The 17,076-nt window shown below is 38.6% G+C and overlaps 2 protein-coding genes across 2 annotated transcripts in view; one reads left to right on the forward strand and one right to left on the reverse strand.

Annotated features, from left to right (window-relative positions):
* The window catches only part of LOC108744609 (peroxidasin homolog), a gene marked incomplete at its 5' end in the record, with an annotated part of 79,142 nt that extends 62,163 nt beyond the window's left edge, over nucleotides 1-16,979 (forward strand). The window contains 2 exons of the mRNA XM_018480472.1: nucleotides 14,886-15,158; nucleotides 16,819-16,979. Of these exons, the coding sequence (XP_018335974.1) occupies nucleotides 14,886-15,158; nucleotides 16,819-16,979 (434 nt within the window). The remainder of the gene's footprint in view (nucleotides 1-14,885; nucleotides 15,159-16,818) is intronic.
* Nucleotides 1-17,076, reverse strand: part of LOC108744688 (alpha-catulin) — a 296,147-nt gene that overhangs the window by 44,234 nt on the left and 234,837 nt on the right. The window lies entirely within an intron of this gene.

Here is a 17,076-nt window from a genome sequence, read left to right on the forward strand (position 1 = left end):
CGTTGCCGTGAGCGCGCTTCAATGCAACGTTCGATACAGGCAACTCCGGCATGTGTAGTGTAAAATTTAAATTCATAGTGTACAAATAATATCATTAAACCAATTCCTGAACCCCTATCCCGGTATGTTTGTGTGTTTGAAGAAGTTTCACTTCAGTGTTGTATAATTACACGTTGTATTTTTTTTTTATTTTCGCTTACGAAGCAACGGGCTAGTGGGATAAATTGTAAACATCACTTTACTATTTAGGCAATTTTTTATTTTCTCCGTGCGACTATAACGATCAAAATAAATTCTTAGGCCTTCGTGTTCGTTATTTGTAACAAATATTTTATTTTAACAAGTACATTATCCCCCTTCATGTGGACCGCACTGTATGTATAATATGTTTCTGCCTACCTATTTTCAGCCATATACCACGGTGGTAACATTCCCCCTCTTGCTTCTGGTTCCGTGCGTTTTGATCTCTCGCGAAAGAGCTAATCTGACGATGAGACAAAAGGTAATTACATCTTATATCGTGCGCTGTAATATTTACGTTAACTACATACGTTAAGTTGGCAACCTTTCTGTGCGGAGTATTGAACACGACTTATCACAAGTCGCGAGTTTACCAGATTTAAATTAGTGCCGCAGAGGCTTATATTGTTGATAATGCATTTAGAACAGCCGATACGAAATGGAAGCATCGATGAGCACAAACTTTGCACAAGCTCAAGCGAAACACACCGCACAACTGCCGAGGTTAATGCCAACAAGTGGCGGGGCTACACCAACAACAATTTATTCAATATGTACAACAAACAGTAATAATTTGTAGTGTAAAGTCTCTACCAAAATTAAATGCAGTTTGTGGAACAAGCTCAGCGTCCTACATATACATACAAGGTCTGTTCAAAAAGTATCGCAAATTTTGAATTTCGCTGACTGACTGACACCTGCCATTCGATTTTTACCAATGATTTGGATCCATAAACTCTGTCCATGACGACTCAAATTTGCTCTAGAGGATCATGACTGATGACGAATCATAGATTTATGGTTATGACGTGAAAACCAAAGCTCAATCATCTCAATGGAAGCTGTCGCTCGAGCCAAGACCGAAAAAAGCGCCAAGTTAGATCAAATGTGAAGGGTAAGCTAGTAAGCGCTCTTCAACTAACTAAAATCTCAAACATTGCTTATTTTGTTTTAAAGCAGTACAGTTAGTTTCCACAAAATTCTACACGTTTTTATTATATATTTTGTTTAGGTCAAATTATTGTACCAACTAAACAGAGCAAATTTGAAACTAAATACACCTATAAATTTTATAAAAATATTTAAAGAAATATAAAACCAAACGTATTTTCAACGCAGGGTTTCCTTTTTATGAAATTAGTCCATAAATTGTGTATTTTAATCAGCTGGGCCAATTTAATTGTGACAGAGTTTGCAGTAGAAAGCAAAAATGAGAACGTTTTCTCTGAAATATTTAATTTGGTGCTTTATAGAAGTGCTTCTCGACTTATTTTTTGTAGACTTGTAAAATAATAGTTTACATGCTACGGCAATCCGATAGTATTTCGAAGAAAATTAAACACTTCTCGGAAACCATCAACCAAGAAATTTGCCAGAAAATAATTTTCCCTAGAATGTTATTTAAGTAATTTAAAAGCTTTTGTACCTCTCTTCAATAATTTGGCTGACATGAATGTTAACTCTATTTGTTTTCTAATGCTTCTACATTAAAAATGAAGATAACAACTGTATGGTAGGACTGTGGTAAGGTAAACAATTTTTGAAAAATTCCATGGATTGAAAAAGAATTGACATTTTTGTTCACGTACAAATAATTATCGGAAAACTTCTATTAAATATTATTAGAAGCGACTAACAAAAAACTTAAAGCCAACTCTCATCATTGTCTGGCGTAGAAACAGTCAGATATCAGCTCCTTCATGCATAGCATCTTCGCTATTAGCAAACCAGCATCGTTGGACAGAGATCTTCGTTATGTTACTGACACACTTATCTCTAATGCAGCGGTTCCCAAATGATGTTCCGCGGAACCCTGATGGTAATCCATGGAAAAGTTACAGGGTTTCCGCGAGATACGACGTTTCTTGTCCTAGTAAAAATATTCAAAATTCTCCGAAAAGGAATCTTTCTGTATCTAACCATAAACGAACATCTAATATTGAAACTCAAAAAGTCCTTGAAGGGATATTTTCCAGAAGAGTCGCCCGATAGTTATTGATTGTGAGTAAAGAATAAAACTAAATCATCAATGTTAACTATGTCGGAGTACGAGAAATTGATTGATTTTAAGAATTCATCCTCCTTAAAACAAACATTTTAATCAACTGATTCAAATTTAAAGGACCTTTAGATCAAACCTAATGATGAATGTCCTGCAGTCGTTGAGAAGATTATAACGGTTCCTGTTTCTATTTATTTCGACTTCAGATTGCAGACGAGCTTTTCGGTTTACGCTTAAACTAAAAACAAATTCAAAACTAGACTGGATACCACTCCGGATATTCTAATTGAATTGTCTGACATTAAATTAAATTTTAACGCTGTTATAAGCAAAAATGGGCACATTAAATATATACGTGTAGCAAAGATTTTGAATTCAAAATTTAATTTGAACAACATGTACATTTCTAAGGTGTTAGGAGTCAGGCATAAAAGTATCACCATTACTTTATTGTCGAGGTGGGGTTCCATAGAAAAAGAGTCATCAGAAAGGGTTCCGTAGGAAATAAAAATTGGGAACCTCTAATGGGTACCGGAGGCGTAATGTGAATCCACAATATGGAAATATCGACGACCTCGGCGCTCAAGACCACCAAACATATCTGCCTTTCATTAAAGGACAAAATCGGTCGAATTCTGCAGAAGGAAGGCGCCAAGACAATCTTCAACATCTGTGGTAAACTTAGAGGTTGGCTTGTCGAAGTGAAGGATGTTGAGGGAAAAAGACAACCTGAGAGAGTCTACTTGAAACAATGCTCCTGTGTAAAAGTTTACCTCAGAGAAACAAGTAAATCCATCGTAATCAGGATGAGGTCCATTCGACTGAAACAATGCAGCAAATCTTCATTGGCAGATCATGTTTGGGACAACACACGGCATTCAATTCGATCAGACAAAGATGCTATCCAGTGGGAAACACTACTGCCCCAGGGCCATCAAAGAAGCATTTGAGATCCACAGACGCCCGAACAACCTCAACAGGGAGGATGGGTAGCACCTCGGTACGGTTTGAAAACGGGTATTACAGCATAACCGTAAAATCATTCATTGGCAACGACGGAACAACTATTTGAGGCGCTGCTGGAAAACCCCCCAGTCTCAGACCAGCATGACCTAACGGTTAACATCATTGCTTACCATTCGGGAGGACATCGGTTCGATTCCGGATTCGTCTGGCCCGACCCAAGTTTTTTTATGGTTTCCTTGGATTATTTAAGCAAATGCTGGGACATTATTCACTATCTTCTGCCTTCACTTTGTCCGTTTCATTTTTCTCTCTCCAGCAACCAGCCACCCATTCTGACAATTCCTCAAAAGAGGCTAAAGAGGGTTTTCCGCTGTTCTCTCCGGAATATTTCGGGAGGACTGTCAACGCATCAGCATTAGCAGATGGTGGAATAAAAAACCCAAAAGTTTTTCTTAGATACCGAGTCAATTCAGCACCAGCGTTGGAGAACCTGCATCCACAACATAAAGTTGAGCCCTACGCTCCGGAATAGTCTGGGGAGCCTGCTTGCCCACCAGCATTAGTAGCTGGAAGAATAAAAAACCCAAAAGTTTTTCTTAGATTCCGAGTCAGTTCGGCATCAGCGTTGGAGAACCTGCATCCACAACATAAAGTTGAGAGGGTCTTCCGCTCTACCCTCCGGAATAGTCCAGGAGGACTGCCCGCCCATCAGTATTAGCAGATGGTGGAATAAAATACCCAAAAGTTTTACTTAGATTCCGAGTCAGTTCAGCACCAGTGTTGGAGAACCTGCATCCATAACATAAAGTTGAGAGGGTCTTCCGCCCTAGGCTTCGGAATAGTCTGGGGGGCCTGCTTGCCCACCAGCATTAGTAGCTGGAAGAATAAAAAACCCAACAGGTTTTCTTAGATTCCGAGTCAATTCAGTATCAGCGTTGGAGAACCTGCATCAACAACGTAAAGTTGAGATGGTCTTCCGTCCTATCGTCCGGAATAGTCAAGGAGGACTGCCCGCCCACCAGCATTAGTAACTGGTGGAAATAAAACACCCAAAAGTTTGTTTTTACATTCCGAATCAGTTTAGCACCAGCGTTAGAGATCCTGCATCGACAACGTGAAGTTCCTGATGAAGATGTCCCTTGTGATAGGAGTTAAAACATCGAACCCCTTTGACGCCACCATGACCCATCATAGGGATTGCGTCAAGAAGGAGCAGTTATTATCCGGAAATGCAGTTTCTTTTAACGAAAAGCACATTATATAGAGAACATTATGGCGCATTTGTCTTATCTTTTAAAAACATTGCGCCGTCCAAATGCAGCCATATATTCGTTCAAATATTCAGCCAATAAATACCCGATTTCCGTTGTTTCTTTTTTCAAATTTGCCCTCCTCAATCGTTTGCTGTTTATCTCCGCGAACCGCGAACGTTCTTACTTTAACTGTGAACAATTTCTTTTACGAACCATTGCTTTCGTGCGGTATACATACATACAAACGTACATATAAATAAACGTGTTAGTGTAAGTAGACTTACATACGTGTGCATTTCTTATTACGCTTTTAGCTATCATAAATCCTTCGGCCGAGCGAACATAATTTCAGCAAAAGGTTAAAGTACAAGCAAGCAACAGAAACATTTTCTTCGTGCTGCATGTCGCGGTTTACTTGAGAGTGCCGTTTATATTTTCGCTAAGCGCCAAAATGAAAAAGAGTCGGTTATATATATATACATATATTGAGAACGACCCTGGACGACTAGTGCAAATAAAACAGTTTTGTTGCACGAATAATAGATGTTTGAAGCTGAAAATATCCGTCAGCTACGTTTTCCTGCTTTTTCTGGCGAATATACATATATGTCTCGCACATCCTGGAAGAGCAGACGTGGTCATCGTCTATAAAATGACATCCATCATAGGTTGCTATATTATGCTTTGGAATAATATGTTATGGTCTCTGTCATGTCGAATCTATACGCATAACTAAACGGATAACATGATCACTAGAGTCATTAATGTAACAAATAAGGTCAGAATCCTCTAGAATCTGCATTCCGGAACGAAATCCTTTTGGCTAAGGTGAGGTCGGAAGAAAAACAGTAACAGTTACAAGGCGATAGGATAATGAAGGCCCGATTAATTAATAATAGAAGATTGATTAGAAAAATAAAGTACTTCGAGTGTGAAAGGTGCACAAAAACACCCAACTCTATGCACGTCGCGAATCACAGTAAAAATTTTAAGACACCTGTAAATCGAATCTGGAATTAATTAGTTGTAATTGTAGCAATCGCTCGAAATGCTTCTACAGAAAACAAAAGCATTTTCAGGACAACAGTAACCTAGACCTAGACTATTTGTCTAACAAGTTTAATCTAAATCCGCTCAGCCGCCAAGGCGTAGATAAATCTAAACTTAAACGCGTTTACTATACCTATGTATTACGTAAGTATACAGGATGTTTCTGAAATAAGAAACAAGCTTTGGAGGATTATAATTAGATGCAATTGCTAATCGTATAAAGTAGTTAAGGAACATAAAAGAGAACTAAACGAAGTTGCAATCCTAAGCCGACCCTGTGCGTGAATTGGCAACGTCCATATAGAGAAACTGCGATAACAACTAAGTAGCTAGTTCGATGAAAAATGTAAACAGAACGACTAATAAAGTAAATGTCAAGGGTTACTACTACGCCACTACACATAATAAACGCTTTAAACTCTCATTGCGATGACAATTAATCAAATTTACTTATATCAGAAAAGGGAAATAGGGAAAGAGCGAATATAAAGATATGAGACGAAAGATTAGCAGAAGCGGCTGATTTTAGGTATCTACGTAAGTCAGGACAGAAGGAGTAGTAGGGATATAAAAATGACGATAGTGCAGGGTCGAGTCGCCTTTAATAAAAAGAAGTCACTTCTATGCTCGCGAAAGGTTGATTTAGAGATTCGAAAAAGATTGGAGTGCGGTGCTGTATGGATGCGAAATATGGACGGTGGGCGCAGCGTAAAAGAAAAGGTTAGAAGCGTTCCAAATGTGGTGTTACAGGCGTATCATGAGGATACCGTGGATAGAGAAGGGTTAGAAATGAATAGGTATTAGAATGAATAGAAAAACAGAGGACTCTATGGAAGTCAATAAGATATAGACGAGATAGGTTAGTAGAACAACTTCTCAGGCATGAAGGTCTAGTCAGAGACATATTAGAGGCAGAAACGGAAGTTAGGAGGGGTAGAGATAGACCTGAATTAGATTATTTTTCACAAATACTTAAGGATGTGGGATGTTCTAGTTTTAGGGAATGCGAAGATTAGTTCGAAGGTGCGTATCCAACCAGTCTTAGAACTGACGACTGCTATCAGAAACATCGTGTATGTACGTACCTACTACTTGTTAAACAGATTCCAAAGAGTCTTTTAGTCATAGTAAAACTGCAACTCAGTAGCAAAATGCAAATTCTGCATTTTATACATATTCACGTAAGCAAATAATACCAGACGTTTATGACAACATTACTCATTTATTTAAGTTTAAGATATGAGTATATGTTTTATTTACAATTCCTGTCTAAAATAACGTGCATTAAAAACGTACTTTTCGTTTTGTCGAAGTTCCGCACTGACGAAAACAGGCACTTTCGTACGGATTTAAACCGTTTGCGAATAGAATATTTAAGGTTTAAAGTGTACATAACAAGGTAAGCGACGCGCATAGAGAATGTTTACAACCCCCGCATTCGTTGCCGTGTGCGATTCGAGTTCTCGCAGGAGATGCTTCAACGAACATGGCGCGCGCCGCCTTTCCGGCGTTCGTTTGGCTGTTATTGCAACATTAAAATAAAATACAACTCTGAAAGCACTTCCGGGCGATTCGTGGACAAAAGCAACTGTTTCGAAATGTACCTGAAGCTTTTATTCTCTCTCTTGTTTCACATACATACATAGGTATGTGTATGTAGAGAGCGGTTTAACAGTGTTTTCTAGTACGAAAGCTCTGATACCCTTGTCGGAGTGGGGAAAAAAGCTGTTTACGTCGTATGATCTTCAGTATTTTTATTGATTATGGTGTTAAACAAAACAAAAGTAGGAAACCCTGGATAAGAAAAGAGATTGTAGGATTAATAGAAGAGAAGCGAAAATACAAGAACAGTAGGACAGACGAAGAAGGACAAAAAAGATATAAGGCGATAAAGTGGGAAGTAATTAGGAAGTATAGAGCAGCTAAGGAACTGTGGATTGATATGAGGTGTAAAGGAGTAGAAGAAACGGATAAAGCTTATAAAATAATTAAAAGGAAATTTAGAGAAGTAGGGTACAGTAGTAATAATATAATAAATGAGATAGGGGTCATTCAGATAGAAAATGAGGAAAAGGTAGACAGGTGGAAAGAATACTTAGAGAACCTATGCCATGAGTTGGGAAATATATTAGAAAAAGATGATAGTCTGAAGATGGATGAGCTAGGTTATCCCATAATGAGAGAAGAGTTCGATGTAGCATTAAAAACTTATAAAATGAGAAGACACTAGGTCTAGATAGGATACAGGCAGAAATTTTAAAACATACAGGACAAAAGGTTAGAGATCGTTAAGTTGGTTAGTCACATTTACCAGACGGAGAAAGAAAATAAGTAAAAGTAAAACAAAAATACTGGTACACAGGAAAAGAAAAAGAAGGGTGAATATAAAGATAGGAAATGAAAAAATAGGAGAAGTTGCTGATTTTCGGTATATATTAGAACGTTAGATAACTCAGGATGAAAGGAGCAGTAGAGATATAAATAAAGTTAATTTAGTGAATTTAGAAATTCGGAAAAGACGTCGAGAGCGACGGAAGAGAAAAGGTTAGAAGCTTTCGAAATGTGATGTTAACTGGAAAATGCTGAGGATACCGTGGATAAAGGTTAGGAATGAGGAGATATTAAAAAGTGTGGGAGAACATAAGACGCTACGGAAGTAGGAGTAGAGGCAGACCTAAATTAAATTACTGTTCACAAATAGTTAACAATGTGGGATGAAGAAATTGAATTTTCCGATTCTAACCGTGTCCTGTCGAAATTCCCATTACGGGTCAAGCAGCAACAACGACAGAGATTCCGAATCAAAGGATTCCTGAAGGTGTCCCCTGTGATCGGAGACAAAATTTCTTGAAATCTCTTAATATCTGCATGATCCGTTATGAATATTTCGTCAATAAAACGCGGTTAGAATCCGGTAATTGTTTTTCAGACGACAGTTGTGAAAACCTAAATCAAGAATGTAGGATGTTTTAGTTTTAGGGAATGCGAAAGATTAGCTCAAGATGAGAAAAAGTGGAGGTGCGTATCATTATAGTATTAACGATTCTATGATGAAGAACTCAGGATTCTGCTTAACCTTGTTGATAACATTTATGGGACTTGATATTATGTAGGTATATTTAGGACGATCAAAATTGGCAAAGTCTGCAATAAATCATCTGTGAGAATAGACGTATCTTCTTTATTGTTTTCACTTGTGACTGTAGTCATTTGCTGCGTTTTGAGCACGCCCTTATTAAGTTAGAAAATGTTTAATGAGTAGTACAGACAAAGTGAAAAGAGATGCAGCGGTTAGAGGATGCTTAGGTACTCAAAGATCATGAGTAAAAGTAGGAGTTCTGTCAGCAACTGCACCAGTCTAATTAGTAAGTTGAAAGAAGAAAGTAAATACGACAGCTATATTGCGAACTATACCAATTTTGAATATCTCAACTAAATGCAAAAAACTAAAAACTTTTGAATGTTTCATTCCTACCAGCCAGTAATGCTGGTGGGCGGACAGTCCCTCCCGACTACGGCGGAAGGAAGGGCGGAAGGCCCTCTTCAGCCTGCTTTCAGGAATCGTGGGAATGGGTGGTGGGGGGAACGGGTGAGAAAAATGAGACGGACGAAATGAAGACAGAAAAGAATGAAAGATTATCTGTGGAATATTCCTGCCCCAGTATTTGTCTAAGTGATCCAAGGAAACCACAGAAAACTTGGACCAAGGCAGACGGACGGACCCGGAATCAAACCGGCGTCCTCCCGAATGCTAAGCAATGGTCTAGACTTCTAGGCCATGCCGCTAGGTCAACTAAATGTAAAAAGTGCCTCGTTTATATAGGCGAAATATATAGCAGGTACAAACCAATAGAAATTAACTTTACTGCGCGACAGCTCTGAGTTCATCTATATAGTAATGAAGAAAACATTTCTGCCACCCCCTACATTTGCGACCATTACAATCCCTACCCCCATCCCAGATACGTCACTGCCGCCACTGGCCCAGCGAATTATGATTATTGTACTTAGGTATACCGCACTTTTGCGTTAAAACAAAGTTGAAAATGTAAATTATAATTATTTCTCATGATGTTTCACTTCAAATGCACACGCTACTTGTAACGGGTGTGTATATTACCTGTATGACACCGCTTACGTTATGCTTTATGTGCTTTTATTACGCGAAACGTTACGGGTGTTGTGATTTACTTGCATTATTTACTGCTCCAGAGGGGGCTATTCTCCCTGAAAACACCTGTTTGTTAATTTACTCTCGAATTCCTTACAGAGCATAAAGTACAAAGATACAAGAAACTGCAAACAAATGCTTTTCTGCGTATCTGTATCACAATGCCGACAGCAAAAAACTTTTTAAGAGTAGAGAAACAAGCAAATAAAAACAGAAATAAAATTCCTACTTCCAAATACTAAGCATGAAGGAATGTAACTAATTAAGTTTAAATGAGAGCCGAAAGTGCTTTCTCCTCGGCAAAATACAATCTACAAAGTTCGGGAGAAATTACGCTTTAATTTCGTTTTATTCTTAGTGTTTTTGCGTACTAAAAAGCAAATCATGTGTTGCTACTGTAATAAACAGGTTATTTAACCGGCTATTGAGTAGCATGGAAACAAACAGCTATTGAAATAAGAAATTTGAATACCTACTAATGTCGTTTTCCGTCGATTGCGTTCGCTACACTGTTTGATGTATCGGGTTGTTCGAAAAGTCATTTCGTTTTTTCCCGACAGAGGATGTAATTGTATTCTTTTGCACCCAACTTCACATTTAAGCCGTATAATTTTTATATGCTTTGAGAGCTCATATAGCAAGGCTTGTGTGTGAAAAATTCCAATTAATTCTACGCAGTAGTTTTTAGTTGGTGCACTTTTAAATATGGAGAGCGATAAGCAGCATTTTCGACATATCTTACTGTTTTACTACAGAAAGGGTAAAAATGCTGTTCAAGCCAGAAAGAAATTGACTGATGTGTATGGAGAAGGTGTGTTGACAGTACGCCAGTGCCAGAACTGGTTCGCTAAATTTCGATCCGGCAATTTTGATGTCGAAGATGCACCACGTTCGGGAAGGCCGGTTGAAGCTGATAAAGACGCGATAAAGGCATTAGTTGATGTGAACCGGCGAATAACAACACGTGAGATCGGATTGAGGTTATATTTATCAAATTCAACAGTTTATGACCACTTGAAAGGCCTGGGATTATCCTCGAAGCTCGATGTATGAGTTCCCCATGTTCTCACAGAGAGAAATCTGTGTCGCCGCATTGACGTCTGCGATTCGCTTCTCAAACGTCACGAAAATGATCCGTTTTTGAAGCGCATCATCACTGGGGACGATAAATGGGTTGTATACAACGTCAAACGCAAGAGGTCATGGAGCAAAAAAGATGAACCGACTCAAACCATTTCCAAAGCCGATATTCACCAAAAAAAGGTGATGCTGTCTGTTTGGTGGGATTTTAAAGGAATCGTTTTTTTTTTGAGCTTTTACCGGATAACACAACGATTAATTCGGAAGTCTACTGTTATCAGCTGGACAAACTGAATGATGCACTTCAACAGAAAAGGTCAGAACTAATCAACAGGAAAGGTGTAGTGTTTCACCAAGACAACGCAAGACCTCACACAAGTTTGGTCATTCGCCAAAAGCTTTTACAGCTTGAATGGGATACAATGGTACACCCACCATATTCTCCAGACCTGGCACCATCGGATTATTATTTGTTCCGGTCACTCCAAAATTTTTTAGACGGTAAAACCTTCACCTCAAATGAAGAGGTCAAAAACCTCCTCGATCAGTTTTTTGCCAGCAAAGACCAAAAATTTTATGAGCGTGGAATTATGCTACTACCAGAAAGATGGCAAAAGGTGTTGGACCAGAACGGTCAATATATAATTTAGTAAAGTATTTGTTTATTATACGAAAACTGTCTTTCATTTCCACAAAAAAAAACGAAATGACTTTCCGAACAACCCTATAGTTCAGATAGTTCTCGGTAGTCTTTTTAGAATCTAAGTAGCGTCAACTCTCTTCGCGAACCCTTGAGGAAAGGGGGGGGGAGCAAGTGGAAGTCGAAATATGTCAAATCCTAAGATTGGCGTAATTGTACGATAACTTGATTTGCTCGTTCTCCAGGTTGATTAACTTAATCCGAGGTGACTTAGACCTTGACAATCTAGAGTGGGAGGATCAACTTGCTCGTTTTGATGTTGTAGGGAGTAGGACCATAGGTTCAACCATAATTGAGGAACGCTTAACGAAAGAGCAGAGTAAGAGAAATCCTTGAAAAAAGGGAAGCAGCTGTTTCAGTACTCAGGGTGACAGAGATCACGAGGATCGATATGGCACTCTGATCCTGAACACTGCGAGGTGGTTGGTAACGGAAAACCATCATATGATGTTATCCCGAGTACAACAAACCGAAACTCAAATGATGGCGTCCTCTAGAATAAGGCACTCTGGATGATAAATAGTCTCTCATTCGGAACTACCCCGAAGGATATCATCAAGTGCAATAGGGGAAGATGCAATATTTCACGAGTGGGACAAATAGTGAAGGATGTGGGATGTTCTAGTTTTAGGAAAATGCGAAGATTAGCTCAGGATAAGAGGAAGTGAAGATGCGTGTTCAACCAATCTTACAACTGACGACCTTATAATGATGATGATGGGCCAAATAGTGGAGGATGTGGGATGTTCTAATATTAGGGAAATGCGAAGATTAGCTCAGGATAAGAGGAAGTGAAGATGCGTGTTCAACCAATCTTACAACTGACGACCTTATAATGATGATGATGGGCCAAATAGTGGAGGATGTGGGATGTTCTAATATTAGGGAAATGCGAAGATTAGCTCAGGATAGGAAGAAACGGAAGTGCGTGACAACGAGCCTTAGGATTGACGACCTTATGATGATGACTTGATGGACCGATGTTTTGATGGATTGTTCGCAAATTATTTTGAATCAAATCGCTCATTTTCTTTGTATTATTGTTCTCACCGATCATAAAAATCTGGCGTCGACGCAAGATGCGCTCTCAATTTTTGACATGACGTATTCGAGGTAGAAGTAAACAATTGGAAAACAATTGACGGATCTAAACACTTACATTTATATCTATCTACATCTATTGTGCGAGTTAACGAGTTGACTACAGTTATGTACATTTTAGATTGTATTTAGCGCTTTCACAAAATTTATATAATTTTAAAGCGTTCTCAAGGCTTTAGAAGCAATTCTCATAAATCAAAAGTGATTTACGGTAATGACCGAGAACTACATCGCAGCCCATTATAAACTTTCGTATCAATAGCATTTATTAGCACCTGGTCTATTCTGCTCAAGTTTCAAACTTACCTAACTGCAATCTATCTTTTCCACTTTCGAAATGGAGTTTTCAAACCATGCTTTTCCAACAAATTCATTTTAGTAGCAATTGCTAGCAAATCTTTCAGTTACATAGTTGGCAGCTTTTATCGTTCTGGCAGCGAAATTCAAATGATTAAAAAAAATGTATTATTATAAGCAAATAAAAGTAGAAGCGCTGTAAGTGTTTTAAATATCTTTTGTTTTGCCTTCAAATTAGATCAGGATTCTATAAGAATTACATATAAACGATAATTTGGTACAGGTCGCACGAAGGAAGCTGGCGAGCGGTCGCGCAGGTACTTGCCCATTTATGACCTAATTGGGTAAGTCACTTGGAACCGATACACAAATAAGCTTTCAGTAGGCGTAAATTATAGTATTAATACAGATAGGACAGTAGCGTACTAGGAAATAATGTAACGGCGGTGGGGGCCATCATCTAGACCTTTACCTATATTGCTTGTTAGGAACAAACAGTGATAGAATTTGCAAACATAGCAGTCAGCTGCTTTTAAACACCTACTTGATTAGTAACTGGTACAACTGTTGTTAACTCAAGAAGCCTTTCAATCTGCCTCTTATTAAAATTGGAAACTCCAATTGATTTGACGAGCCCTTTCTTGTAAACTTGCTCCATTGCTTTCCACGTATCCACATAATCGACACCTTCTGGAATGACCTGATTATTTTCGTCTCTTGGGAATTTTTCATCCCCTGGCTGCAATACGTTAATTGTTTAAACGTCAATCTTTTCATATTCTCTTCTACAGGTTTATACTGTTGTTTATTTTTTTTAAGTGTACATATATTATAATCTAGTCTTTGAAAAATGGCATTCGTGATCTTTATTTTTATTGCTCTGTTAACCATCAGAATAGAACTCGTTCAAGTTTCATAATTTTTCAAATAATTTTATCTCATAATTCATTACAAAACCCCCATTTTTAATGCATCACCATGAGTGTAACCCATAGACTTACAGAACTGGACTGAATCACCTGTACACACGATCCTTCCTTAACGAATAGTACACTGTCCTTTATTTCAAGCAAAGACATTTTCTGGACACTGGATTGGTCCAGTTCTATATGTGTATGGTGTAACTTGAGTGACAATGGTAGCTAATTCCGCAAAAATGGAGCAACAATAATAATTATTCAAAAATTGTATGTGCTTAACCCGATGTATTAAATGACTGTGTGTATCTCTTCATACTTTAAAGTCAAACGGAGCATGCATCAAATACAGATCCAAATAATCTAATCCCAAAGCGGTTAATGACTGTTTGAGTGCCGGTTCGACAGCTTCCGGTTTATGGAAAGTACACCACAACTTGCTGACAATGAACAGGTCTTCCCTTTTGACAATTTTCTCATCAATTTTTGCCTTGATAGCTTCACCAATTTCTTTTTCGTTTCCATAAANCCTTTCTGTAGTAAAACAGTAAGATATGTCGAAAATGCTGCTTATCGCTCTCCATATTTAAAAGTGCACCAACTAAAAACTACTGCGTAGAATTAATTGGAATTTTTCACACACAAGCCTTGCTATATGAGCTCTCAAAGCATATAAAAATTATACGGCTTAAATGTGAAGTTGGGTGCAAAAGAATACAATTAAATCCTCTGTCGGAAAAAAATGAAATGACTTTCCGAACAACCCAATAGAAACATAACTTACGAAAAAGAAAAAATTAACCTTTTGCTTTTGTTTTATAGTTAGTTTTCACATTCACCGTCATCATGGGAATCTCTATCACTGTCACCAACATCAACAATTAGTTCTTTTATTTGTATGTCTATTACTTTCTCACTGATCCCTGCTTTTAAATATTTTAAAATTTCCGCCAGCTTCCAGCGTCAGGCCTGTACCGAAAATTTGAAATCACATTAATATTTGTCAATTAAAGTGTATTAATAGCAGTAAAAGAAAACTAAAAAGACGATTTATTAAAGGATCGAAACTTATGCTTTTCGTGAATTATTTTCATTGGTTTCTTTTCAGTGCCGCCGAGGATACATTTTGTCACTTCGAACGGTCGCGTGGAGGTGAAGAAGGGCACAACAGTGCGCTTGGAGTGCAAGGCATCCGGCAACCCCGTCCCCAAGATAATATGGTCCCGACGTAACAATTTGCTTCCCGGGGGAGAACAGACCCTAGTCTCGCCCACGCTCAATTTAGACCGGGTCGACAGACACCAGGCGGGGATATACGAGTGCACGGCGAGTAACGGCGTCGGCGAAGACGTCACCGAACAAATTGTTCTCCACGTGCTGTGTAAGTACATTTAGAAATAATAATTGAATTAACTCAGATGCCGCTTTAATTACGAACAAAATTACATTTTTGCGATGCACTTAAATTGTCTGCAAAACTAATCTATTCTCACGACAAGTTACAAATTGAATAGTTAGTAACAACAGGTTATTTAATAAAGGAACTAAAAAAGTAGATGTCTCGCAGACTGTCATCGAATAAAAGCGGATTTTTTATTAAAATCCTAGAGAAATCATGATATCTATGCACATTCAATTAGTGATCTATCTCAGACATTTATGTTAAAAATCGGTTTCACAACGAACGTCCTTGAATGGCTTGATAAAGTTACTAGAGTCATAACTTCGGATTGGTTGTCAATATATAGAAACAAACCTAAAAGAAAATTTTCTATATAATAATCTAAGAGTTCTATTCATCTTAGTTTAAACGTCTTCCTCCTGGGACCGGTTGGACATGCAACTTCGCTCATTTCTATTCTAAGCTAATTTTCAAACTTCCCTAAAACTTCAACGTCCCACATCCTTAACTATTCGTAAACAGTAATCTAATCTAGATCACTGTTTACTCCTCTTAACTCCTTTTTCTACTTATATGTCTCTAACTAACACTTCATAATTAAATTTTGACAAAATACAACATGTACAGCGTTACGTTGCGTTGCGTTGCCTTACATTGCGTTGCGTCGCCTTATATTGCGTCGTCTTATATTGCGTTGCGTTGCCTTACATTGTGTTGCAATGCGTTAGCTTACATTGCGATGTGTTGTCTTATATTGCGTTGCCTTATATTGCGTTGCGTCGCCTTATATTGCGTTGCGTTGCCTTACGTTGCGTTGTCTTACATTGTGTTGCAATGCGTTAGCTTACATTGAGTTGTGTTGTCTTATATTGCGTTGTCTTGCATTGCGTTGCGTTGTCTTACGTTGTGTTGCCTTACGTTGCCTTACATTGTGTTGCTTTGCATTACTTTACGTTGCGTTACATCAAGTTGCTTTGCGTTGCGTTACGTTGCATCGTTTTACATTGCGTTGCGTTTTTTTTCTAAACCGTTTGGATAATTGTCCATTAACAAATAACGTCATACTTCTATTACAAAATTTGACGAACTTCTGTTACATTGTTGAATAGAAAAGCAGTCTATTTACTTCTCCCGTTTTAATGGCATATGAGAATAAAAAAAGGCATAACGCACAGGACCAAATTAGTTTCAAAACTTTCAAATTAATTTAATTGTGAGCTCGGTAAGTCTCATGGAACTGTGTTCTAAAAGATGAACGAATGACAAAGTAAACGTTCCCATTTCTGTGTTATTCCAGTTAAGAAAATTATTTCCATGATCTCAACGCTTCGCGTGCTCTCCATCCGTTTCCCTGTTTCTATCTCTTTCTCGTCAGTTTTCTTTCTCGATTTTCCCAGAATGGTCTCGACGGAATTCGTTCATTTTTCGGCATTTATGACTCGGTACGAAGTCTCTATTCTCATTTCGTTCGCTTGTTCGTTCATTCGATAGATAACTAACCTTGGCATAATGGAATGGACCGAACTGGGACGGACGGTGCAGGCAGAGGGAGCGCGTCGTGGCAGACGCGATGCGCCTCGCCGCCCCGTTAATCATCCAGTGCCCGCTTTAATTCGGTACGACCATAAAATAGATTGAGTGGAGAGGTACGATATGCCCACCTTGGGGCCCATTATTCGGGACCATTATGCCGAGGTTGCACTTTTAAAATGCCGCGGTCTACCGACCGACGACTGCTCCTTCAAATTTAATGAGAGCCGCCGGCGCCGCGACGCCACCGTCCGCGCGCTGCCGCCTTGATTAGCGCCAGAATTGAAATTATCGCCGGGCCGCTGCGCCAACCCCGACCGCAATTTCCGCTCTTCCAAAGAAAAAAGGACAAAAAACGAGAGATGGA

Source organism: Agrilus planipennis, unplaced genomic scaffold (assembly GCF_000699045.2).
Source record: "Agrilus planipennis isolate EAB-ADULT unplaced genomic scaffold, Apla_2.0 scaffold16, whole genome shotgun sequence".
Lineage (NCBI taxonomy): Eukaryota > Metazoa > Arthropoda > Insecta > Coleoptera > Buprestidae > Agrilus > Agrilus planipennis.